A 27,628-nucleotide genomic window follows, 5' to 3' on the forward strand; every position below is an offset into this window, starting at 1 on the left:
ATGCCAGTCTTCAGCCAATCTGATTCACTCCATGTGATATCAGGAAACTGCTGAAGGCACTTGATACTGCAAAGACAACCCCTGACAACATCATGGCAATAGTACTGACAACTTGTACTCCAGAACTGGCCGTGCCCCTAGCCGAGCTGTTCCAGTACAACTACAATACTGGCATCTGCCTGACCATGTGGCAAGTTGCCCAGGTATGTCCTGTCCACAAAAAGCAGGACAAATCCAACCCTGCCAATTATCGCCCCATTAGTCTACTCCCAATCATCAGCAAAGTGATGGGAGGTGTCGTCGACAGGGCTATCAAGCGGCACTTACTCAGCAACAACCTTCTCACTGAGTTAACGTTTCGGGTCAGTGACCCTTCTTCGGAACTGACAAATATTAGAAAAGTCACAGATTATAAACAAGTGAGGTGGGGGTGGGGCAAGAGATAACAAAGGAGAAGGTGCAGATTGGACCAGGCCACATAGCTGACCATAAGGTCACGGAGCAAAGGCAAACAATATGTTAATGGTGTGTTGAATGACAAAGCATTAGTACAGAATAGGTGTGAATACACTGAATATTGAACAGCAGCAAGTGCAAACCTGAAGAAAAACAACCTGAAAAAAACAGTGGGTAAGCCAACTGAACAAACTAAGATGAAATGAAATAAATGCAAAAAAAGATTGTAAAAAATGTAAAAAGGAATGTAAAAAAAAAGGAAGAAAAAATAACTAAAAATGAAAGTAAAATGGGGGGCTGTCATGCTCTGAAATTATTGAACTCAATGTTCAGTCCAGCAGGCTGTAGTGTGCCTAATCGGTAGATGAGATGCTGTTCCTCGAGCTTGCGTTGATGTTCACTGGAAGACTGCAGCAATCCCAGGACAGAGATGTGAGCATGAGAGCAGGGGGGAGTGTTGAAATGGCAAGCAACCGGAAGCTCAGGGTCCTGCTTGCGGACTGAGTGGAGATGTTCCGCAAAGCGGTCACCCAGTCTGCGCTTGGTCTCCCCAATGTAGAGGAGACCACACTGTGAGCAGCGAATACAGTATACTACATTGAAAGAAGTATATAGAAGAAAGAAGTAGTATACTGTATTCGCTGCTCACAGTGTGGTCTCCTCTACATTGGGGAGACCAAGCGCAGACTGGGTGACCGCTTTGCGGAACATCTCCACTCAGTCCGCAAGCAGGACCCTGAGCTTCCGGTTGCTTGCCATTTCAACACTCCCCCCTGCTCTCATGCTCACATCTCTGTCCTGGGATTGCTGCAGTCTTCCAGTGAACATCAACGCAAGCTCGAGGAACAGCATCTCATCTACCGATTAGGCACACTACAGCCTGCTGGACTGAACATTGAGTTCAATAATTTCAGAGCATGACAGCCCCCCATTTTACTTTCATTTTTAGTTATTTTTTCTTCCTTTTTTTTTACATTCCTTTTTACATTTTTTACAATCTTTTTTTGCATTTATTTCATTTCATCTTAGTTTGTTCAGTTGGCTTACCCACTGTTTTTTTCAGGTTGTTTTTCTTCAGGTTTGCACTTGCTGCTGTTCAATATTCAGTGTATTCACACCTATTCTGTACTAATGCTTTGTCATTCAACACACCATTAACATATTGTTTGCCTTTGCTCCGTGACCTTATGGTCAGCTATGTGGCCTGGTCCAATCTGCACCTTCTCCTTTGTTATCTCTTGCCCCACCCCCACCTCACTTGTTTATAATCTGTGACTTTTCTAATATTTGTCAGTTCCGAAGAAGGGTCACTGACCCGAAACGTTAACTCTGCTTCTCTTTCCACAGACGCTGCCAGACCTGCTGAGTGATTCCAGCATTTCTTGTTTTTATTTCAGATTTCCAGCATCTGCAGTATTTTGCTTTTATTTACCTTCTCACTGATGCTCGGTTTGGGTTCTGCCAGGGCCACTCAACTCCTGATCTCATTGCAGCCTTGGTCGAAACATGGACAAAAGAGCTGAACTCCAGAGGTGAGGTGAGAGTGACTGCCTTTGACATCAAGGCAGCATTTGACTGAGTGTGGCGTCAAGGAGCCCTCGCAAAACAAGAGTCAATGGGAATCGGGGGGAAACTCTCCACTGGTTGGAGTCATACCTAGCACAAAGGAAAATAGTTGTGGTTATTGAAAGTCAATCATCTCAGTCCCAGGACATCACTGCAGGAGTTCCTCAGGGTAGCGTCCTAGGCCCAACCATCTTCAGCTGCTTAATCAATGACCTTCCCTACACTAATGTCAGAAGTGGGAATGTTCAATTATGCTTGCACAATGTTCAGTACCATTTGCGACTCCTCGGATACTGAAGCAGTTCGTGTCCATAGACAGCAAGACCTGGACAACATCCAGGCTTGGGCTGATAAGTGACAAGTTACATTTGCGCCACACAAATGCCAGGTAATGATCATCTCCAACGAGAGAGAATCCAACAATCTCCTGTTGACATTCAATGGCATTACCATCGCTGAATACGCCAGACCAGGTAAGGACAGCAGACTGCGTTCCCTAAATGGCATTTGTGAACCAGATGGGTTTTTACAACAATCAACGATGGTTTCATGGCCATCATTGGACCAGCTTTTAATTCTAGATTTATTAATCAATTTTTTAAAATGTATTTATTCACTGAATTCAAATTCCACCTTCTGCCATGGTAAATCCTCAAAGCAATATCCTGGGTCTCTGGGTTACTAGTCCAGTGACAATACCACTATGGCACTGCCTTTATTCTTTATTAAGCAGAGAACTACAAGTCAATTTAAAGGAGTGACTACTGAACTGTTGAACCAAAGCTAATCCTATGTCAATGATCAGTTTCAGGATTAAGTAATTACCTGTGTAATGAAAGAACTTAATCAAAGACATGACATTGTGTATACTGATCCATTGGTTTCAAGTAGCTGGCATCATTGGTGATAAGTTTAGCTCTGAAAACAGGGAGCAACTGGGCATACACCATCATTTTCATTGAGGTTTCTGTAGGATCAGGATTACTTACTGGTACCAAATAATACAGAATCAAAGACAGACTTATAATTTGAGGTTTACCAGCAGAATAGCAATTATATAGAAAAAGAGCTTGTTAAGTAAGAAAATAAGTTTATTAGCATAAGTTATTGATAAGGGAAAAGCTCAATTAAATTGTCCATAGATAGAGTTGTAATCTAAATTTTGTATAATGAGGTAATGCAGAAATGATTGGATTGTCATGTAGAAGGGGATGAGAGAAATGTATAAAAGTGACAGTTTGAACAGATAACGTGAATTAAAAAAAAAATCTGATCAACCTGTAAACTGAGCTCAGAACTGTAATACATTTCAATCCTCAACCTATCCACGTGCTGATGCTGCTTTGTCATGCAGTCACACAAGATGAGATGCAGGTCGGGCACTGGAGTGGCATTTTCTGCTCATCAAAATATTTACAACTATACATTTTGTCTGGCTGTAAAGCAGAAGACTCCCCATAACTATAGAGAGATAGCAAGGGCTAGTCATATTCCTGTCACCCTTGAGAGACACTTTCAACAAGAGTAGCCCTGAAAATAATGATGGGAGGTGTCTGAGGGTGTGGCAATGGGAGATCTCGGTACATTCATGTTGGCCCAACAAGCCAAATGTTGTCTTTCATTCCACCTTATTGCCACCCCTTTAAATTCAGTCAGTATTATTCAGGCTTATTCTACACAAATCAGAATGGCATTCAATATATTTGCATTATAACTCTGTGCTCTGCCATTTCACACAGGCACCAAAGTAACAGATCTTCCTTTTCTCTTTTTATAGGGTCTCTCAAGATGACCTATCTGACACCAAAGTGGAACCTTGTCCAGGATCACCACTCACATACTAACTGTGCAGGTTCCAGCTCAGGTTTATTCATCTTGCGAGACTCAGTTAGAGTTAGCAGGGAGTACTCAGTAAAATACACAGCACAAATGAGATAGAGGTGAAGGTGCAGCAAAGGAACAGGAAACAGAGAAATGAAGTCCCAGAACTCGGCATTACTCTGTTGCATAGGCCAGGAATCCTTAAGAAGTATGCCTATAGCAGGGGTGGGGACTTGATAATGGGCAGAGTCCTTTGAGAATAATCAGACCACCTTGCATATTATGGCAAAATTACTAGAGACCATAATTAAAGATAAAGTAAATGCACACTTAGAGAATAGAGTGATCAGAATTAATCTACACTGATTTGTAATGTTTGACTGACTTGATAGATTTATTTTGAGATCATATTGGAAAGAATATAGATAGAGGGATGCAGTAGATGTAGTTTATGGATTTCTAGAAAAGTCTTGATAAAATACCATATAAGAAGCTGTTTAGGAAAACGGGTGCCCATGCCACTAGCTAAAAGGTGATTGTCATGGAGGCCCCCACCTGCCAAGAATGAGGCACACATTATTTCGCCACATAAATATTAAAACTTAAAATTGCTGCTGGGAAGAAAAGAGGGCCTATTACAAAGAATTGCCAGGCCCCTCGCGGAAAGACCTTTTTTGCATACTAGGAGACAGTGTTGGAACAAAGGACCCAGTCCCTGCTTCCCCAATACACAAGACCTGGTCAGACCAGTTTAGTCACATGACTAACTGGAGGTTGAAGTTTTTTGAATTTGAACTTACCACAGAGTGTTAAAACTCAGAAAGCTGTTTGCTCCTGGACTGAAAAGGCCTCTCTCTTGTCTGCTCCCATCTCTTTCTCTCGGAACTGAATACCCATTGCAGACACATGAACTCCAAGAGAGAAAAGTCTCCTACAGTGAACAAGGTTTAAGAAGAATACTGGGCCCCAACGAAAAGCAAGACTACCTACAAAAGGACTACAGTGAGCTCGAAGCATAATAACAAGAAACTCTTCTGAAATTGCCTCAAACCTCTCTAATTTATTTTTTCTTCTGCTCTTTTCTGTCTCTATTTGCATGTGCATATCGCATATGCATACTAGCATGGTCGCGGCATGTACTCATGAGCGTTAACCGAATTAGAGTTTAAGTTTAAGTTTTAATAAATTCCACTTTTCTTCTTTAAACCTAAGAAGGCCTGTTTGTGCTCATTTCTTTGCCTTATAATTGGAAAGCGGTGAACAAGGATTCACCAAGGGGAGCTCAAAACACACTGTGTTTAAAAACATAAACCCTGTTAAAATAAGACCAGGTGAAGGCTAAAAGGGACGCCTAGACACCTTTATCACCTGGTCATAACAGAAATTTGGGCGCTAGCATCTGGAATTTTACATACAGACGGACAAGATAAATTGGAAGTGGGAAGCCAAATTGTTCCCAATCAAAAAAGATTAATAAAGGTTTTCTTGTGGTTGTGTGTGATTGAATACTAACATGTCTGCCATTGAAGTGAGTACCTCTCCAAGACAGGGTGAAGTAACTTGGGATAAATTAAAAGCACTGTCTATGGAGGAGTTGAGAAAGATGGCTGAGCATTGTGGGATCACTGTACATAGCAAGGCTAGAAAGTCTGAACTCCTAAGGCTAGTGGCCAACCAATTTTTCCTTGAATCTGAAGAAGCAGAAGCAAGGTTAGAAGCAAACCCAGAGAGTGTACTGCTAGCAAAGTTACAATTGGAACAAAGGAAACTTGCATTAGAGGAGAGAGAGAGAGGCAGGGAAGGGAGAAAGAGAGAGCCTTCCAAAAGGAACATGAAGAGAATGAAAGGCAGGACAGAGAGAGAAAGAATATTCCAGAAAGAATCTGAAGAGAGGGAACTGAAGCAGCTTGAGTTAATTAGGGGGCGACAGAGTAACCCCAGTGAAAGCATGGCCAATTTGGAGAAGCAGAATCCAGGGCTGGGTACAAAATTGCTAAAACGCGCTCAATTAATTCCAAAATTCAATGAGGAAGATGTGGAAGCGTTTTTGTGTCTTTTGAGAAACTGGCAAGATAGCTAAAATGGCCAGCTGAGACTTGGTCTCTCTTATTGCAAAGCCCATGAGGTTTATTCCTTGTTGCCAGATGAGAGTTCATCTAATTATGAATTGACCAAGAATGCTATCCTCAGGGCATACGAATTAGTACCTGAAGCCTACCGCTAAAAGTTTAGAACCCTCAAAAAGCAAGCTAATCAAACTTATCTGGAGTTTGAAAGAAGTAAGCAGCTGGCTTTTGACCAGTGGCTGAGGGCTGTTAAAATACAACTCAGCTATGAGACTCTCAGAGAAGTAATTCTGTTAAAAGAATTTAAAACTCTCTCCCACTCTCAATAAAGACCCATGTAGAGGAGCAGCGGGTTCAGGAAGCCCAGCAAGTGACCGTTCTAGTAGATGAGTTTGCTTTAATTTATAAATTGGTTTCCCGGGGGAACCTTTCCTAGTCACCCCCAAAAATCCGAAAAGGACAAAGGGTGGGAAGATGATCTCTGCCCAGGCAGTCCTTGGAGAGAAGGGAAAGCAGGAGACACAAGGGCCCTCCTCTAGCCAAAGAGGAAGGTGCTATGAGCAAGAGTGAGACCCGGAGACCTGTGTGCTTCCATTGTAATAAGGCAAGGCATTTAAAAGATGACTGCTGGAAACTAAAGGGGAAACCAGTCGGGTTAATTAGGGCACACCCGCTCAGTGAAGACAGGGACCTGATGCAAAGCACAGCAGAATGGTGGCTTTAACTGCAGTAAAAGTGCAACCCAGGAAGCTTACTATGGCCAGTGCAGGAAAAGTTACTTGGATTCCTAAAGGTTATCAGGGTTTTGTGTCTGAAGAGAAAGTAACCCCATACCCATCAAGTGGGGCAAGCAAGCCCATAGTGATTCTCAGGGACACAGGGGCCACCAGATCCTTCTTACTGGGAAAAGGCCTGACCTTTCCCCCAGAGAGTGCAGTGAACACCAGAATGCTGGTGAATGGTATTGGAGGGCAGTGTGTGCCAGTACCTGTACACCGGATGCACCTGGAATGCGACCTAGTTTCCGGATCGGTGACTGTAGGGATTGTCCCTAGTTTGCCTGTGGACAGGATTGACCTGCTTCTAGGTAATGATCTGGCGGGGGTGAAGGTGGCAGCCCCCCCAGCAGTTAAAGACCGCAGGAGGTCATAGAGACTGGGCAGTGGCAGCAGACAGTCCCCTGTAGTGTCCCTGAATGTATAGTGGATCAGGCCATGATCAAACCAGCTTCCCCAGAAGAGACTATATTGGCACTTCAGGCAAATGACCATGAGGTCTGCCTGTCGGAGACTTTCTTTGGAAAGTTAGGAGACCCAGGGAATCAACTAAATGGATTTTCCCCAGCTGAGGCTCAGTGAGCCGACCCAGTATTGCAAGTGTTAGCACAGGATGTCCAGTCTGAAAGTGAAGCAGAGGGAGTCCCTGATTGCTACTATTTAAAGAATGAGGTACTGATGAGGAAATGGAGTTCTCCTCACAGACCTGACAGCAAGGAGTGGACAGTAGTTCTCCAGTTAGTGGTGCCACAGAGGTACCGGGGAGAAATAATAATAAGGACCCATGAGACTACAGTGGCTGTACATGTCGGTATACGAAAGACCAAAGCCCACATAAGACAGTGGTTTGACTGGACAAAACTCCACAAAGATGTGATGGAGTACTGCAGGAATAGCCACATGTGTCATGTTGAGGGGAAAACCTCAACCTGCAGTGAAACCTGCACCCGTACATCCTGTACCAGTGTTAGGAGGACCCTCCTGCAGAGGCTGGTGAACTGTAAGAGACCCCCGCGGAGAACAAAATGGACAGGCAGGTACACGGCTGGCAAAAGTTTAGAAACATAAGGGGAAAAGGTGACCAAGTGGGCAGGTAAAAGGAAGTCCGGGAGGGATACCGGATGAAAACCCCTATTGTCCGGTCAACCAACCCCACAAAGTGTGAAATGTTATACCCCACATCCTCCTATATAAATGCAGACTCCAGACGCACCCCACCAGAGTTGCTAACAGCATTTACAGGAAGCTGCAAAGACAAAGAGAGACTTCTAGGGGACACAGAAACTGTGAGGATGATGCCTCACGTAGTCGAAGTGTCACAGGAGAGTGCAGTCAAGTCGGCACAAATACCTGCAGGTATCAGTGTCCCAGAGAACAAAGGGGAGATTAACAAAGAATCCTCCCCAACAGTCAGAGGGAAAGGGAACTACCCATCCCTGAAGTCAAAAGTCTTTGCAGGACTCAGAGTGTTCAGGATAGACCCACCCACTACTAACTCTCCTAAAAAAAAAATCTCAACAGGAACAAAAGCCTTAGGCAGTCATGCCAACGGGCAAACTAAAGAAAAGCTTCCCTAGAGAACCACATGGCTACTTGGATGCCAAAAAAAGGGGAAATTAAAGGTAGCACTGGCACCCAGAAAAGACCATTTTAATAGGCTTTAAAATTGGTGAATGGATGGAAATGAATGAGAGAAGTGCATGGTTTTTCTGTGTCTTATATTTCTCTCAAACCTTATAATGAAATGAGCTTTTTGTTCAAATTGCATTTCATTCCCCTGGGTGTGGAGGTGTCATGGAGGCCCCTACCTGCCAAGAATGAGGCACACATTGTTTCGCCACATGGATATTAAAACCTAAAATTGTTGCTGGAATGAAAAGAGGGCCTATCGCAAGGAATTCCCAGGCCCCACGCCAGATAGACCTTTTTGTTGAGACAGTGTTGGAACAAAGGACCCAGTCACTGCTTTCCCAATACACAGAAGACCTGGTCAGACCAGTTTAGTTAAATGACTAACTGGAGGATGGAGTTTTTTGAATTTGAACTTGCCACAAAGTTTTAAAACTCAGGAAGCTGTTTGCTCCTGGACTGAAAAGACCTCTCTCTTTGTCTGCTCCCATCTCTTTCTCATGGAACTGAAGACCCATTGAAGACACATGAACCCCAAGAGAGAAAAGTCTCCTACAGTGAACAAGGTTTAAGAAGAATACTGGGCCACAATGAAAAACAAGACTACTTACAAAAGGACTACAGTGTACTTGAAGCACAGTAACAAGAAACTCTTCTGAAATTGCCTCAAACCTCTCTCATTTATTTTTTCTTCTCTTTTCTGTCTCTATTTGCATGTGCATATCGCATATGCAGGCTAGCATGGAGCGTGGCGTGTATCCGTGGGCGTTAACCAAATTGGAGTTTAAGTTTAAGTTTTAATAAATTCCACTTTTCTTCTTTAAAGCTAAGAAGGCCTGTTTGTGCACATTCCTTTGCCTTATAATTGGAAAGCGGTGAACAAGGATTCACCAAGGAGAGCTCAAAACACAATGTGTTTAAAAACATAAACCCTGTTAAAATAAGACCAGCTGAAGCCTAAAAGGGACCCCTAAATACCTTTCTCACCTGGTTGTAACAGTCAATCTAAGCTGATATTTTTGGGACTGGCAAGCAAAGGCTCAAGCTGAACAGTCTCTCATAAAAAATGATCTGGCCTTAAACAGCAATGGGTATATCAAAGTTTGTTGATAATACCAAATTGAGAGAAATAGCAAACTCTTAAGAAGAATGCAGTAGACTATAGATGACATAAACAGGTAAAGAGAATGTCAAGAGAAGTGGCATGTGCAGTTTAATTCAGAAAAATGTGAGGTTTTGAGAACAGCAATAAGGAATGGAAATATATGTTAAAAGATTAGGGACTAGAAATTGGCTCAGGTAGCCCTGCTTGCCACTTGTAGCAGTGCTATGGAGGCCCTATGCTACTTAGTGTCAGCTGTGGCTTCGTTAGTAGCATGCTTGCCTTTAAGTCAGGTGGCTCTGTGTTCAAGTCCTATTCAGGACATAAGCACAAAAAAATTAAAGCTTGCATTTCAGTGCAATACTGAGGAAGTGCTGCATTGTTGGAACTGCTGCTTTTGATGAAATAGGCCCTCTCTGCTCTCTCAGGTGGAAGTAAAAGATCCTCTGGCTCTATTTTGAAGAACAGAGGAGTTATCCCCAGTCTCCTGGCCAATATTTATTTCACAATCAACATCACAAAAACAGATTATCTGGTCATAATCACATTGCTGTTTGTGGGGGCTTGCTGTGCACAAATTGCCTACCAAAGTGACTACACTTCAAAAGTATTTCATTGGCTGTAAAGCACTTTGAAACATACGATGGCCGTGAAAGGCATGATATAAATGCAAGTTTTTCTTTCTTTCTTTACCAAATGCGCTTCCTGCGTGGCCCGTGTGGCATCAGGGCAGAAGAGTGCAGGCAGGTGCATCCCCTGTGTGCACTGTAACAGCCTGAACCAATGTTATCCTGACATCAAATGTATGGGGACACCTAATTCATTGACCAGGAAATGGAACAGGAGGGCAAGCTCAACAGGAGGGAGGGACGAGGAGGAACAAGAGGAAGCAGCGGGTAGGCATCCTGGACCCTGTGTAACTAGATTCTGGATTTTGGTGTTCCACTTCAACTTCAAACAACTTCCCATCCCAACTTAGATCCACCAATCACCACCCTCACATCCATTTCACACTCGCATCACAACGTCCCCTTGCCCAATATCCAGTAATAAAGGCCACCAATAAGAATCTCCACACTATCTTTATACAACAACACATCCAATTATACAAACAACAATGAACTAATCACACTTGTGCAATCCCTTTGTGTCTTTCTTGTGGGTGCTCTTGCCTGGCCAGTGTGCCTACGCACTACTACTCCAGGAGTGCAGCATGGCTGGTCGAAAGCTGCTGACTTCCACTGGGGGAGACTGTAGATTGCCTTGCAGGATGCCCTTGAGCAACTCTAGGCCTTGAGGGCTCAGCTTCGGACTGCGGCAGTTCATCATGGCCTGTAGCAGTCTGAGCTGGCTGGCTGAGAGGCAACAGCAAGAGTGCTGTGGAGTGGTAATGGTGGGAGCACAAATGCTGTCACCCTGAGACAGGACAGCTGGTTCATGCTCCAAGATACCACTGCCACTCCCACGGGGTGGCACTTCAACAATCCTCATAATCTGCTGGAGCACAGAATGCTAAGAGAACCTACATGCTGCATTGAGCACTGATATCCACACCCATGATGTCAACAGTCTGTACCTGGATGGAAGCAGTCTGACCCTGCAGGTCAGAAGCCAGTGATTTCATGATCTCCGAGTGACCTCCACCTGTGCTGCAATGGAAGTTGAGACAACTTTGTGTCATCAGCAAACTTGGATATATTACACTCGGACCACTCATCTAAGTCATTGATAGACTGTAAATAGCTGAAGCCCAACCACTGATCCTTGTGGAACCCCCACTAGTTACACCCTGTCAAACTGAAAATAACCCGTTTATTCCAAATCTCTGTTTTCTGTCCATTAACTAATCCTAAATTCATGCTAATATATTATTCCCCAATCTTATGAGCCACAATTTTGTGCTATAATCTCTTGTGTGACACCTTATCAAATATTTTTAAAATTCCAAATACACCATATCCATTATCTACCCTGCTAGTTGCACCCTCAAAAAACTCTAATACATTTGTCAAACATGATGCTCCTTTCATAAATTTGTGTTGTCTCTGTCTAATCATATTATGATTCTCTAAGTGCCCTGTTACTACATCCCTAACATATTGTAGCATTCTATTCTTCCTACCAAAGTGAATAATTTCACATTTCCCTGCATTATACTCCATCTGCCAACTTCTTGCCCATTCACTTAACCTGTCTATATCAACTTGCAACTTTTTTTGCATCCTCCACACAGCTTACTTTCCCACCTGTAACATCAGAAAACTTGAATATGTTATTATCAGTCCCCACATCTCAGCCATTGATATGGATTGTAAATAGCTGAGGCCCAAGCACCGATTCTTGTGGCACTCCGATAGTTACTAACTGCCAAACCAAAAAAGATCTGTTTATTCCTGTTTTATGTCCGTTAACCAATCCTCAATCCATGTTCATATTTCACTGCCAATCCCGTGCAGCCTAATCTGTGTCACAAACTCTCGTGTGATATCTTACTGAATGCTTTTTGAAAATCCAAACATACTGCATCCACTGGTTCCTCTTTATCTACCCTGTAGTTACAAGCTCAAGAAACTCTAATACGTTAGTCAAACACAGTTTTCCTGTCATAAAACTGTGTTGACTCTGCATAACCACGTTATGATTTTCTAAGTGCCCTGTTACTGCACTCTTAATGATAGATTCCAGCATTTTCCCTACTACTGATGTCAGGCTAATTGGCCTAAAGTTCCCTGCTTTCTCCCTCCCTCCTTTCTTGAGTAGCAGGGTTACATTTGCTACCTCCCAATTCATGGTGACCATTTTAGAATCCAGAGAATTCTTGGAAAACAAAACCAATACAGCCACCTCTTTTAAAACCCCAGGATTAGGCCATCAGGTTCAGATAATTTAATCAGCTTTTAGTCCCATTAATTTCTCCAGTACTTTTTCTTTACGAATGTTAATCATTTCCTCACTCTCATTAGACACTTGGTTCCCCATTATTTCCAGTAAGTTTCTGTTTTCTACTGTGAAGACAAATACAAAATAATTGTTTAATATCTCTGCCATTTCATTATTCTCCATCATAGTTTCTCATGTCTCTACCTCTAAAGGACCCACTTTGGCTAATCTCTTCCATTTTACATACTTGTAGAAACTCTTACAATCTATTTTTACATTTCTTGAAAGTTTACTCATTTTATTTCCTCCCTCGTGATCAATTTCTTGTTTATTCTTTGATGATTTCTAAAACCCTTCTAATCATCAGGCTTTCTATTCTTTATGGTAACATTGTAAGCTTCTTCTTTTCCGCTAATGCTATCCTTAAATTCTCTAATTAGCCACTGTTGGATCACTTTCCTCATTGAGTTTTTATTCCTCAATGGATTTATATATTTGTTGAGAATTATAAATTATTTCTTGAAATGTTTGAAATTACTTATCTACCATCATATCTTTTAACCTCATTTGCCAATTTAACTTAGCCAACTTGCCCCTCATACCTACGTAATTGGCTTTGTTTAAATTTAAGATCCTAGTTTTGGATCTAATTATGATCATTCTTCTCCAGAGGATCCTTTACTAAAGAATTACTAATTAACCCTGTCTCATTACACAATACTATAGCTATTATGCTCTCCCCTGTGGCAGGATTGGAGCTGGGGAGAGCATAAAATCGGGTGGGTTCCCGCTACCATCCCGCCTCCACCAAAATTTAGTCCAGGGCGGGAAGGCCTGTGCATGGCCTTCCCATCCCGCCATCAATTGAGGCCCTTAACTGGGCAATTAACCGCCAATTAAGGGCCTCTTCCCATGCAGCTGCAATTAGCCGTGCGGCAGGTGGCCCTGTCACCACACAGGAAGCATGGCAAGAAAAACTATGCAGGATGCCTCCTGGCTCCAGGGGTGTGTCCCTCGTTAAAAGGCACATAGTGCCTGAACAAGGGACCTGGCATCAGGAAGGGGGGGCCCTCTGACAGCCACCCCCTACCCTTGCTGGTGATCCCCTCGCCACCCCCCGCAACCCCCAGCGCGCAAGACCTCTCCTGCCCTGATCTACCTGTGGCCTGGGTCCAACGACGCTCCTCAGCCTCCGGTAGGTGCTCCTCTAGCAGTAGCCATCATGTTTGCGGTGGCACCGCAGCTGACAGTCTCTGATTGGCCAGCAGCTCTCCAAGGGTAGGACTTCCAGCAACAGGGTCCTTGATCCTGTGGAAGGCCTGCCGCTGTCCACTTAAGTGCCTGACTGGCACTAGATTTGGCAGGCCTTTCAGAGAAGAGGTGTTGCTTTTTCTGGACGTCGAAACTCCCGCTTCCAGAATAAAACTCCCCCTCTGTTTTCAAATGTATTCCAGTAACTCATCCTCCAAACTACTTTTGCCAATTTTGTTTGCCCTATCTATATGAAGATTAAAGTTCCCCCCGATTATTGTATTACTACTGATGCACGCTGCTCTAATTTTCTGATTTACACTCTGTCCAATGCAATATCTACTGTTAGGTATAAACCACTCCCCACATTCTTTTGTGCCCTTTTTTATTTCTTAGCTATACCCAAACTAATTCTACATCCTGATTTAGGTATGACTCTTTCTCACTACTGTCTTTATCTCATCCTTTATTATTAGGGTTGCACCCTCCCCGCCCCCTTCTTTTCTATTTCGCCTATCTTTTCTCAAAGTCAAGTACCCTGGAATGTTTAGGTCCCAGCCTTGGTCACCCTACAACCGTATCTCAGTAATGGCTATGAGATCAAAACCACCTACCTCTATTTGTGTCATTAATTTATCTATCCTGTTAACAGTAGTCATTGTTGAAATGGCAATGAAATATCCCAAAAGGAAATGTACTCAAAAAGCATATAGAAAGTTTCAAAATAAGCCACCAGCTTCAAACACAGCTCGAAAGCAGCCAAATGGACATGGACAAATTATGAATGAAAGAATTCATAATAAGTAGACCATTGTAGAAGGAAAGAATATTGAATAGCTTGTTTCCATGTTACCGCCATTTGTTTTAGCTCTTTGATTCTACTGGTGTACCTTATTAATTCCATCCTTTCCTTATATAGGTCTACCAATAAGTACTTAACTACTGCGATTTGAACATTTCATATTGGTTTAGGTTTAGGTTTGTGTCTTTCACTGATTATTTCTCGTGTGGCAAGATATTTCTTGGTTCCTCTCTGGACAAAATCCTTGTCATCAAGGCGAGACAGAATTGTGGAGCTTCTGGCTTGTACTACAAATTTTCTGCACACTCAGACAATGGATATTGTTCAGTTTATGAAACAATAACCTCAGTATCAGTCAGTAGCTTCTCAACCGCAAATGCAATGAAGACAAAATGTTGGTAACTATATAGTAAAGTGGGAAGAATTAACAGCAATATTTGGACAAATCTTCCATCAGGAAACTATTCTAACCATGTTTTAAATTTATTCTTTACTTTATAATGGATTTAATTGTAATGTACCTTCTATACTTAACAAGAAGATTGTTCCTACTAGTAATATATACTTCCAATACAATAATAATTTAATGCTATTACAAACTAAGAAAGTAAGAAGATTTACCTCCATATTTAGCAGCTTTAGCTGCTGCATATCCACCTGCAATGACAGAAAATTGACAGTCATGACAGAGCAGCTACATACAGAGCACATTGGGTAACATTATGAAGATCGACAGCAACACCTCATTCAAGCTGTAATTATTTCCTAAAATATTCTATATTAATGGTAATTATTTAAATCCCACTAACAAAGTAATCTTTAAGATCATATGAAAACATATAAGCAAACATGGAATATTTCCCATCTCTTACATAGAGCATGTGCAATTGACTATTCCTTTGTATGGCATTACAATAAGTTGTATACAAAAAAACTAAAATAACAAGGGCAAATATCTCATAAAATAGATCCTGATGGCTACTGGAAGCATAGTGAAGCTTATGGAACAAATTTGCTACCAACAGATTTCCCCAGCTCAATGGAAACATTGGCAATCTTTGCTCAGCAATGATGATTAATTCTGTAGCAGAAAATCTGCATTCAAGGATTGAATTTCTTTGGGAGTAGTGTTTGAAGCTTTATCACTCATGTTCCGTGGAAACTTTTGCAACTAATGTAGAATTCAGCGTGTCTTTTGTTTTTAGCACTCAAATGATACTAATCCCCTGCAATCATGTTGAGGAGTGATTTTTTTTATTCATTCGGGGGATGTGGGCATCACTGGCTAGACCAGCATTTATTGCCCATCCCGAATTGTCTTTGTGAAAGTGGTGGTGAGCTGCCTTCCTGGACCACTGCAGTCCTTGGGGTGTAGATCCACCAACAGTGCTGTTAGGAAGAGAGTTCCAGGATCTTGACCCAGCGACAGTGAAGGAGCAGTGATATAATTCCAAGTCAGGATGGTGTGTGGCTTGGAGGGGAACTTGCAGGCGGTGGTGTTCCCATGCATCGGCTGCCCTTGTCCTTCGAGGTGGTAGTAGTCGCAGGTTTGGAAGGTGCTGTCGAAGGACCCTTGGTGAGTTGCTGCAGTGCATCATGTAGATGGTACACACTGCTGCATCAGTGGTGAAGGGAGTAAATGTTAACCGTGGTGAATGGGGTGCCAATCAAGCGGGCTGCTTTGTCCTCGATGGCATCGAGCTTTTTGAGTGTTGTTGGAGCTGCACCCATCCAGGCAAGTGAAGAGTATTCCATCACACTCCTGACTGTGGCTTGTAGACGGTGGACAGGAATTGGGGAGACAGAAGGTGAGTTACTCGACACAGAATTCCCAGCCTCTGACCTGCTCTTGAAGCCACAGCATTTATGTGGTTGGTCCAATTTAGTTTGTGGTCAATGGTAACCCCCAGGATGTTGATAGTGGGGTATTCAGTGATGGTAATGCCATTGAATGTCAAGGGCAGATGGTTAGATTCTTTCTTGTTTGATATGGTCATTGCCTAGTGCGATTGTTACTTGCCACTTATCAGCCCAAGCCTGAATGTTGTCCAGGTCTTGCTGCATATGGACACGGGCTGCTTCAGTATCCGAGGAGTCACGAATGGTGCTGAACATTGTGCAGTCACCAGCAAAGATCCCCACTTCTGACCTTATGATGGGGGGAAGGTCATTGATGAAGCAGCTGAAGATGGTTGGGCCTTGGACACTACCCTGAGGAACTCCTGCAGTGATGTCCTGGGTGGGGGGGGGGGGGGGGGGGGAGAGGCGGAGAGGAGGGGGGGAGAGATGATTGACCTCCAACAACCACAACCATCTTCCTTTGCACTAGGTATGACTCCAACCAGCAGACAGTTTTCCCCCTGATTCCCATTGACTCATGTTTTTTCAGGGCTCCTTGATGCCACACTCGGTCAAATGCTGCCTTGATGTCAAGAGCAGTCACTCTCACCTCATCCCTTGAGTTTAGCTCTTTTGTCCATGTTTGGATCAGGGCTGTAATGAGATGCGGAGCTGAGTGGCCCTGGTGGAGCCCAAACTGAGCGTCACTGAGCAGGTTATTGCGGAGCAAGTGCCTCTTGACAGCACTGTTGACAACCCCTTCCATCGCTTTGCTGATGATCAGGAGTAGACTGATAGGGCGGTAATTGGTTGGGTTAGTTTTGTCCTGTTTTGTATCGACAGGACATACCTGGGCAAATTTCCACATTGCCAGGTAGATGCCAGTGTTGTAGCTGTACTGGAACAGCTTTGCTAGGGGTGTGGCTAGTTCTGGAGCACAAGTCTTCAGTATTATTGTCAGAATGTTGTCAGGGCCCATAGCCTTTGCAGTATCCAGTGCCTTTGGCCATTTCTTGATATCACATGGAATTAATCGGATTGGCTGAAGACCGGCATCTCTGATGCTGGGACTTCTGGAGGAGGCGGCGATGCATCATCCACTCAGCACTTCTGGCTGAAGATGGATGCAAATGCTTCAGCCTTGTCTTTTGCACCAATGTGCTGGGCTCCCCCATTGTTGAGGATGGTGATGTTTGTGGAACCTCCTCCCCCTGTCAGTTGTTGAATTGTCCACCACCACTCACAACTGGATGTGGCAAGACTGCAGAGCTTAGATTTGATCCGTTGGTTATGGGATTGCTTAGCTCTGTCTACCGCATGCTGCTTGGCACGCAAGTTGTCCTGGGTTGTAAATTCACCAGGCTGACACCTCATTTTGAGAAATGCCTGGTGCTGTTCCTGGCATGCTCTCCGGCAGTCTTCATTGAACCAGGGTTAGTCCCGGGCTTGATGGTAATGGTAGAGTGGGGGATATGCCGGGCCACGAGGTTAGAGATTGTGGTTGAATACAGTTCTGCCGCTGCTGATGGCCACAGCACCTCATGGATTCCCAGTTTTGAGTTGCTAGATCTGTTCGAAATCTATCCCATTTAGCATGGTGATAGTGCCACACAACACGATGGAGGATATCCTCAATGTGAAGATGGGATGTCGTCTCCACGAGAACTGTGCGCCTTTCAATACTGTTGTGGACAGATGCATCTGCAACAGGTAGATTGGTGAGGATGAGCTCAAGTAGGTTTTTTCCTTTTGTTGGTTCCCTCACCACCTTCCGCAGACCCAGTCTAGCATCTATATGCTTCGGGACTCGGCCAGCCTGGTCAGTAGTGGTGCTACTGAGCCACTGTTGGTGGTGGACATTGAAGTCCCCCACCCAGAGTACATTTTGTGCCCTTGCTACCATCAGTGCTCCTTCCAATTGGTGTTCAATATGGAGAAAAACTGATTCATCAGCCAAAAAGGGGCAGTAGGTGGTTTTCTTGCTTATGTTTTGCCTGATGCCATGAGACTTCACAGGCCATTTCCCTCCTGACTGTATACCATTGTGCTACCACCTCTGCTGGGTTTGTCCTGGTGATGGGACAGGATATACCCAGGGATAGTGATGGCAATGTCGGGACATTGCCTGCAAGGTATGATTCCGTGAGTGGACAGCTCTCCCAATTTTGGTATAAGCCCCCAGATGTTCGTAAGGAGCACTTTGGAGGGTTGACAAGGCTGGGTTTGCCATTGTTGTTTCTGGTGCTTAGGTCGATGCCAGGTGGTCCATCCAGTTTCATTCCTTCTTTTAGACTTTGTAGCAGGTTGATACAACTGAGTGGCTTGCTGGACCAGTTCAGAGGGCATTTCAGAATCAACCAGACTATTGTGGGTCTGGAGTCACATGTAGGTCAGACCCGGTAAGGAAGGCAGATTTCCTTCCCTAATAGACATTAGTGAACCAGATACGTTTTTACAACAATTGACAATGGTCTCATGATCACCACTAGACTAGCTTAGCTTTTTAATTCCAGATTTATTAATGGAATTCAAATTCCACCATCTGCCACGGAGGGATTTAAACCCATGTCCCCAGAGCATTTGCCTGAGGCTCTGGGTACTAGTCTAGTGACAATACCACTATGCCACAGCTACATCACATTGCATAATTAAGGCTCGATAATAACCCAGAAGCTGATTCTGAATGGGGGAGCGCAACGATAGCAAACGCCAAACCTGGAAGAGGTTTTGGTGTGTTAGAAAGTCCAATTTCACTATGGCTACCTAACTATAATGTTACTTCCTGGATTTGATTCTCCAATGTGCGACACTGGGGATGGTATACACCCCCATGATATGGTGTCAACTCAACTATTTAAAGGGCCAATAAATGAGGGCCCTTTGAAAATTTGCAGGAGTTAGGGGTTTGTGCAAAGAGAGGGCTAAGATGAAAGATGGAACCAGGCCAGTCAAAGGCTGCATCCCCCGGTTTAACAATGCATCACGTGATGTGTTGCTGGGTACAGAGAGAAGCTGAAAGGAGATCATCTTCCCCAAAATGAAAAGAAGAAACCTACTGCTGTCACCAAGAAGGTGTAGTTGGAGGTGGCTAAGGACCGTAATGGCCCATTCCTGTATTCTGTGCAAGAAACACTTGAATGACCAAACCAGGCCAGGAAAGGTGAGTGCAGTTACAGATTCACCAATATTCTGTAGTGCACACCACCCCAATCCCCCCTACCTTCCCACTCTCACTTGTCATGCATATTCAATCACATCACTCTTACACCTCCTTAAGTGTAGGGGAGTACTTAAAAGTAATTAGGAGAGCGAAGAGGGGACATGAAAAATCACTGGCAGACATAATAAAGGAAAATCCCAAGGCGTTTTGTAAGTATATTAAGGGCAAGAGGATAACCAGGGAAAAAGTGAGGCCCATTAGGGATCAAAGAGGCAATCTGTGTGTGGAGCCAGAGGACTTAAGTGAGGTTTTGAATGATTACTTTTCATCTGTGTTCAGTATGGAGAGGGACAATGTACGTGTAGTGATAAGGGAGGGGGATTGTGATATACTTGATCAAATTAGCATTGAAAAGGAGGAAGTATTAGCTGTATTAGTGGACTTAAAGGTGGATAAATCCCCAGGCTCCGATGAGATGTATCCCAGGATGCTATGTGAGGTAAGGGAGGAGATAGCAGGGGCTCTGACACAAATTTTCAAATCCTCTCTGGCTACAGGAAAGGTACCAGAAGACTGGAGGATAGCGAATGTGGTACCATTATTCAAGAAGGGATAAACCAGGTAATTATAGGCCTGTGAGTCTAATGTCAGTGGGAGGGAAATTATTGGAAAAAATTCTGAGAGACAGGATTAATCTCCACTTGGAGAGGCAGGGATTAATCAGAGATAGTCAGCATGGCTTTGTCAGGGGGAGATAGTGTCGAACAAATTTGATTGAATTTTTCGAGAAGGTGACTAGGTGTGGAGATGAGGGTAAAGCAGTTGATGTAGTCTACATGAACTTCAGTGAGGATTTTGATAAGGTCCCGCATGGGAGATTGGTTAAGAAGGTAAGAGCCCATGGGATCCAGGGTAATTTGGCAAATTGAATCCAAAATTGGCTTAGTGGAAGGAGGCAGAGGGTGATGGTCGAGGATTGTTTTTGCGAATGGAGGCCTGTGACCAGTGGGGTACCACAGGGATCGGTGTTGGGACCCTTATTGTTTGTAGTGTACATTAATGATTTGGATGTGAATATATTAGGTATGATCAGTAAATTCACAGATGACACGAAAATTGGTGGTGTTGTAAATAGTGAGGAGGAAAGCCTTAGATTACAGGACGATATAGATGGGCTGGTAAGGTGGGCGGAGCAGTGGCAGATGGAGTTTAATCCTGAGAACTGTGAGGTGATACACTTTGGGAGGACAAGCAAGGCAAGGGAATATACAATGGATGGTAGGACCTAGGAAGTACAGAAGGTCAGAGGGACCTTGGGGTTCTTGTCCATAGATCACTGAAGGCAGCAGCACAGGTTGATAAGGTGGTTAGGAAGGCATGCGGGATACTTGCCTTTATTAGCCGAGGCATGGAATATAAGAGCAGGGAGGTTATGTTAGAGCTGTATAGAATGCTGGTTAGGCCACAGCTGGAGTACTGTGTACAGTTCTGGTCACCACGCTATAGGAAGGAAGTGATTGCACTGGAGAGGGTGCAGAGGAGATTCACCAGGATGTTGCCTGGGCTGGAACACTTCAGTTATGAAGAGAGACTGGATAGGCTGGGGTTGTTTTCCTTGGAGCGGAGGAGGCTTGGGGGGTCCTGGTTGAGGTATACAAAATTATAAGGGGCATTGATCGGATAAATAGGAAGGAACTTTTTCCCTTAGTGGAGGGGTCAATTACCAGGGGGCATAGATTTAAGTTAAGGGGCAGGATGTTTAGAGGGGATCTGAGGAAAACATTTTTCACCCAGAGGGTGATTGGAATCTGGAACACACTGCCTGAGGCGGTATTAGAGGCAGGAACCCTCATAACATTTAAGAAGTATTTGGATGAGCACTTGAAATGCCATAGCATACAAGGCTACAGACCAATTGCTGGAAAATGGGATTAGATTGGACAGGTGCTTGATGGTCGCACAGGTGCGTTGGGCCGAAGGGCCTGTTTCTGTGCTGTAAAACTCTATGACTCTTCATTTGAAGTTTTCCAATCCACTGGGATATTTCCAGAATCCAGGTAATTTTGGAAAATTACAACCAATGCATCCACTATCTCGGCAGCCACTTCTTTTAAGACCCTAGGATGCATCAGGTCTAAGAGACTTGTCAGCCTTTAGTCCCATTAGTTTTCCTGATACTTTTTCTCGAGTGTTAGTGTGTTTTAAGTTTCTCTCTCCCTTTGCCTCTTGATTTTCTACTATTCTTGGGATGCTTTTTGTGTATTCTACTATGAAGACAGATACAAAATACTTGTTCAAAGTCACTGCCATTTCCATGTTTCCCACTATTAATTCCCTAGTCTCATCTTCTAAGGAACCAACGCTTACTTTAGCTACTCTTTTCCTTTTTATATATTTGTAGAAGCTTTTAGTGTCTGTTTTTATATTTCTTGCTAGTTTATTCTCATACTCTAATTTTCCCCCTTTTTTTAGTCATCCTTTGCTGGTTTCAAAAATTTTCCCAATCTTCTGACCTGCCACTAATCTTCGCAGCATTGGATGCCTTTTCTTTCAATTTGATACAATCCTAAACTTCCTTAGTTAGCCATGGATGTTTCATCCTTTTCATAGAGTCTTTCTTTCTCAATGGAAGAACATAACAAAGAGTTATGTAATATCTTCTTAAATGTCTGCCACTGCTTCTCTACTGTCTTACAGTGTAGGAGAGATTACAGTGAAAGGGGGAACCAAGGAAATTACAGACCAGTTAGCCTGACATCTGTGGTGGGCAAGTTGTTAGAGTCTATAATCAAGGATAGGGTGACTGAACACCGAGAAAAATTTCAGCCAGCATGGATTCAAGACGGGAAGGTCATGCCTGACAAATCTCATTGAATTTTTGAAGAGGTGACTGAGGTAGTGGACAGGAGAATGTCTTTGGATGTTATTTACATGGACTTCCAGAAGGCATTTGATAAAGTTCCACATAAGAGGCTGTTAACTTAGGTAGAAGCCCATGGAGTTGAAGGCAAATTATTGACATGGTTGGGAAGTTGGTTGAGTGGTAGGTGACAGAGAGTGGGGATAATGGTAAGTACTCTGACTGGCAGGATGTGACTAGTGGTGTCCCACAGGGATCTGTGTTGGGGCCTCAATTATTCACATTATTCATTAACGACTTGGATGATGGCATAGTAAGTCATACATCCAAATTTGCTGATGATACAAAGTTATGTGGCACTGTAGACAGTCTAGATGATAGCATAAAATTGCAAGGAGATATTGACAGACTAGGTGAATGGGCAAAACTGTGGCAGATGGATTTCAAAGCGGGCAAGTGTGAGGTTATGCATTTTGGACCAAAAAAGGATAGAGCAGGGTACTCTCTAAATGAGAAGAGGTTAAGTACAGTGGATGTCCAAAGAGACTTGGGGGTTCAGGTCATAGATCTTTAAAATGCCACAAGCAAGTGCAGAAAATAATCAAAAAGGCTAATGGAATGCTACCCTTTATATCTAGAGGACAGGAGTATAAAGACACAGAGGTTATGCTGCAACTGTACAAAACCCTGGTTAGACCCCACTTGGAGTACTGTGAGCAGTTCTGGGCACCACACTTTAGGAAGGATATATTAGCCTTGGAGGGAGTGCAACGTAGGTTTACAAGAATGATACCTGGACTACAGGGGTTAAGTTACGAGGAGAGATTACACAAATTAGGTCTGTTTTCGCTATAATTTAGAAGGTTAAGGGGTGATCTGATCGAAGTCTTCACGATATTAACAGGAAAAGACAGGCTAGATAAAGATAAACTATTTCCACTGGTTGGAGATTCTAAAACTAGGGGGCATAGTCTAAAAATTAGGGCCAGACCGTTCAGGAGAGATGTTAGGAAGCACTTCTTCACGCAAAGGGTGGTAGAGGTTTTGAACTCTCTCACACAAACAACAGTTGAAGCTAGAACAGTTGTTAATTTTAAATCTGAGATAGATGGATTTTTGTTAAGCAAAGATACTAAGGGATATGGGCCAAAGGCAGGTATATGGAGTTAGGCTGTGGATCAGCCATGATCTCATTGAATGGTGGGACAGGCTCGAGGGGCTGAATGGCCTACTCCTGTTCCTATGTATGATACCTTTTAACCTATTTTCCCAATCCACTTCAGCCAATTCTGTCTTCATGCCCTTGTAATTGCCTTTATTTAAGTTTAAGACATTTGTTTCAGACCCAAATTTCTCACCCTCAAACTGAATGTGAAGTTCTATCATGTTATTGCCTGGAGGATCCTTTATTATGGGGTCATTAACTAATCCTGGCTCATTGCACATTACCAGGTCTAAAATAGCCTGCTCCCTGATTGGTTCCAGAATGCATTGTTCTAAGAAACTGTCCAGAATACACTCAATTAACTCATCCTCAAAGTCAGTGGTAGGGAAACTATTAGAGAGGATTATTCGGGATAGGATTTACTCCCATTTGGAAACAAACGAACTTATTAGCGAGAGACAGCATGGTTTTGTGAAGGGGAGGTCGTGTCTTACTAATTTGATTGAGTTTTTTGAGGAAGTGACGAAGATGATTGATGAAGGAAGGGCAGTGGATGTTATCTATATGGACTTTAGTAAGGCCTTTGACAAGGTCCCGCATGGCAGACTGGTACAAAAGGTGAAGTCACACGGGATCAGAGGTGAGCTGGCAAGATGGATACAGAACTGGCTCGGTCACAGAAGACAGAGGGTAACAGTGAATGGGTGTTTTTCTGAATGGAGGGATGTGACTAGTGGTGTTCCGCAGGGATCAGTGCTGGGACCTTTGCTGTTTGTAATATATAAATGATTTGGAGGAAAATGTAGCTGGTCTGATTAGTAAGTGTGCGGACGACACAAAGGTTGGTGAAGTTGTGGATAATGATGAGGATTGTCAGAGGATACAGCAGGATATAGATTGGTTGGAGACTTGGGCGGAGAAATGGCAGATGGAGTTTAATCTGGACAAATGAGGTAAGGTAATGCATTTTGGAAGGTCTAATGCAGGTGGGAGGTATACAGTAAATGGCAGAACCCTTAGGAGTATTGACAGGCAGAGAGATCTGGGCGTACAGGTCCACAGGTCACTGAAAGTGGCAACGCAGGTGGATAAGGTAGTCAAGAAGGCATACAGCATGCTTGCCTTCATCGGTCGGGGCATAGAGTATAAAAATTGGCAAGTCATGCTGCAGCTGCACAGAACCTTAGTTAGGCCACACTTAGAATATTGCGTGCAATTCTGGTCGCCACACTATCAGAAGGACGTGGAGGCTTTGGAGAGGGTACAGAGGAGGTTTACCAGGATGTTGCCTGGTCTGGAGGGCACTAGCTATGAGGAGAGGTTGGAAAAACTCAGATTGTTTTCACTGGAACGACGGAGGTGGAGGGGCGACATGATAGAGGTTTACAAAGTTATGAGCGGCATGGACAGAGTGGATAGTCAGAAGCTTTTTCCCAGGGTGGAAGAGTCAGTTGCTAGGGGACATAGGTTTAAGGTGCGAGGGGCAAAGTTTAGAGGGGATGTGCAAAGCAAGTTTTTTACACAGAGGGTGGTGAGTGCCTGGAACTTGCTGCCAGGGGAGATGGTGGAAGCAAGTACGACAGCGACGTTGAAGAGACATCTTGACAAATATATGAATAGGAAGGGAATAGAGGGATATGGGCCCCGGAAGTGCAGAAGGTGTCAGTTTAGGCAGGCATCAAGATCGGCGCAGACTTGGAGGTCCGAATGGCCTGTTCCTGTGCTGTACTGTTCTTTGTTCCCTTTGCCAATTTGATTCATCCAATCGATATGAAGATTAAAATTGCTCATGATTACTGCAGTCCCTTTCTTACAAGCCCTCATTATTTCTTGATTTATACTCTCACCACCTGCCGCAGGCCCAGTCTGGCCAATATGTCCTTCAGCAATCGGCCAGCTCAGTAAGTTGTGGTGCTACTGAGCCACTGTTGGTGATGGACATTGTACTCTGGGTGGGAGACTTCATTCTGTGCCCTTGCTACCTGCAATGCTTCTTCCAAGTGGTGTTCAACATGGATGAGCACTGATTCATCAGCTGAAGGGAAGCTGTAGGTGGTAATCAGCAGTTTTCCTTGCCTGTGTTTGACCTGATGCCATGAGACTTCATGGGGTCCACAGTCAATGTTGAGGACTCCCTGGGCCACTTCCTTCCAACTATAGAACTGTTCCACAATCTCTGTTCCACTGGCAGGACAGACCCAGAGATGCTGATGGAGGAGTCTGGCACATTAGCTGGAAGGTACGATTTCATGAGTCTGGCTGTGTCAGGCTGTTGCTTGACTAATCTGTAGGATAGCTCTCCCAATTTTGGCAAGATTCCCCAGATGTTAATGAGGAGTACTTTAGTAGGGTCGATTGAGCAAAGTGTGCATTTTTATTGTTCCTGGTGTTTAGGTCAGTGCTTTGTGGTCCGTCCAGTTTTATTATTTGACTTTTCTGTAGCAGATTGATATAACTGAATGTCTTGCTAGGCTATTTCAGAAGGCACTAAGAGTCAAATACATAGCTGTGAGTCTGCAGTCATGTGTAGGCCAGACCGGGTAAGGAGGCACATTTCCTCCCTGAAGGACATTAGTGAATCAGATGGGTTTTTACAACAAAACAGTAGTTTCATGATCACAATTGATGAGACTAGCATCTTATTCCACAATTTAGAATTCATGTTGCCCAATCATTAGTCCGCACCTCTGGATTACTAGTCCAGTAACCACTATGCTACCATCCCCTTATACGGGATGTATGCTTGTAATGTGTAAATGCTTACAAAAGCAAGTAAAGATTGGCTCCAGTTCTGTCCTTCACCAACTGGGTTTCTGGAATATAACACAGGTGAAGCAGTTTTTGGCGTTACATAGAGACATAGAAAATTCGGCCCTTTGAGCCTGCAACACCATTCAATACGATCATGGCTGATCGTCCAAACTCAGTACCGTGTTCCCACTTTCTCCCCGTATCCCTTGATTCCTTTAGTCCTAAGAATTATCTCTAACTCTTTCTTGAATATATTTAATGATTTGGCCTCAACTGCTTTTCGTGGTAGAGAATTCCACAGGTTCACCACTCTCTGGGTGAAGAAGTCCCTCCTCATCTCAGTCCTAAATGGCTTACCCCTTATCCTTAGATTGTGACCCCTGGTCCTGGACTCCCCCACCATCGAGAACATCCTTCCTGCATCTAGTCTGTCCAGTCCTGTTAAAATTTTGTAGGTTTCTCTGAGATCCCCTTTCATTCTTCTAAACTCTAGCAAATACAAGCCTTTTCGACCCAATCTCTCCTCATACGTCAGTCTTACCATCCCAGGAATCAGTCTGGTGAACCTTCGCTGCACTCCCTCCATAGAAAGAACATCTTTCCTCAGATAAGGAGACCAAACCTGCACACAATACTCCAGATGTGGTCTCATCAAGGCCTTGCATAACTGCAGCAAGACATCCTTCCTCCTGTACTCGAATCCTCTCACTATGAAGGCCAACATACCATTTGCCTTCTTAACTGCCTGCTGCACCTGCATGCTTACTTTCAGCGACTGGTGCACAAGGACACCCAGGTCTCGCTGCACCTTCCCCCTTTCCCAATCTTTCACCATTCAGATAATAATCTGCCTTTCTGTTTTTGCCACCAAAGTGGATAACCTCACATTTATTCACATTATACTGCATCAGCTATGTATTTGCCCACTCACTTAACCTATCCAAATCACACTGGAGCTTCTCTGCATCCTCCTCACAGCTCTCACTCCCACCCAGCTTTGTGTCATCTGCAAACTTGGATATATTACATTTAATTCCCTCGTCTTTTTTTTATTCATTCATGGGATGTGGGTGTCGCTGGCCAGGCCAGCATTTATTGCCCATCCCTAATTACCCTTGAGAAGGTGGTGGTGAGCTGCCTTCTTGAACCACTGCAGTCCATGTGGGATAGGTACACCCACAGTGCTGTTAGGAAGGGTTTTGACCCAGTGACAGTGAAGGAACGGCGATATAGTTCCAAGTCAGGATGATGTGTGACTTCGAGGGGCACTTGCAGGTGGTGGTGTTCCCATGCATTTGCTGCCCTTGTCCTTCTAGTTAGTAGAGGTCGCAGGTTTGGAATATATCATTAATATATATTGTGAATAGCTGGGGCGGTAGCACTGATCTCTGCAGTACCCCACTAGTCACTGCCTGCAACTCGGAAAAAGATCTGTTTATTCCACTCTTTGTTTTCTGTCTATTCATGTCAGTACCTTACCCCCAATCACATGTGCTTTAATTTT

The 27,628-nt window shown here is 43.8% G+C and overlaps 1 protein-coding gene across 12 annotated transcripts in view; it reads right to left on the bottom strand.

Annotated features, from left to right (window-relative positions):
- Window positions 1–27,628, bottom strand: part of LOC137346623 (elastin-like) — a 508,685-nt gene that overhangs the window by 206,925 nt on the left and 274,132 nt on the right. For 10 of the 12 annotated variants that reach the window (XM_068010221.1, XM_068010223.1, XM_068010222.1 and 7 more), the window contains one exon: window positions 14,971–15,006. The exons of the other annotated variants lie outside the window; for them this stretch is intronic. In XM_068010221.1, coding sequence (XP_067866322.1) covers window positions 14,971–15,006 — 36 coding nt within the window. The remainder of the gene's footprint in view (window positions 1–14,970; window positions 15,007–27,628) is intronic. 12 annotated transcript variants of the gene reach the window in all.

Source organism: Heterodontus francisci, chromosome 30 (assembly GCF_036365525.1).
Source record: "Heterodontus francisci isolate sHetFra1 chromosome 30, sHetFra1.hap1, whole genome shotgun sequence".
Lineage (NCBI taxonomy): Eukaryota > Metazoa > Chordata > Chondrichthyes > Heterodontiformes > Heterodontidae > Heterodontus > Heterodontus francisci.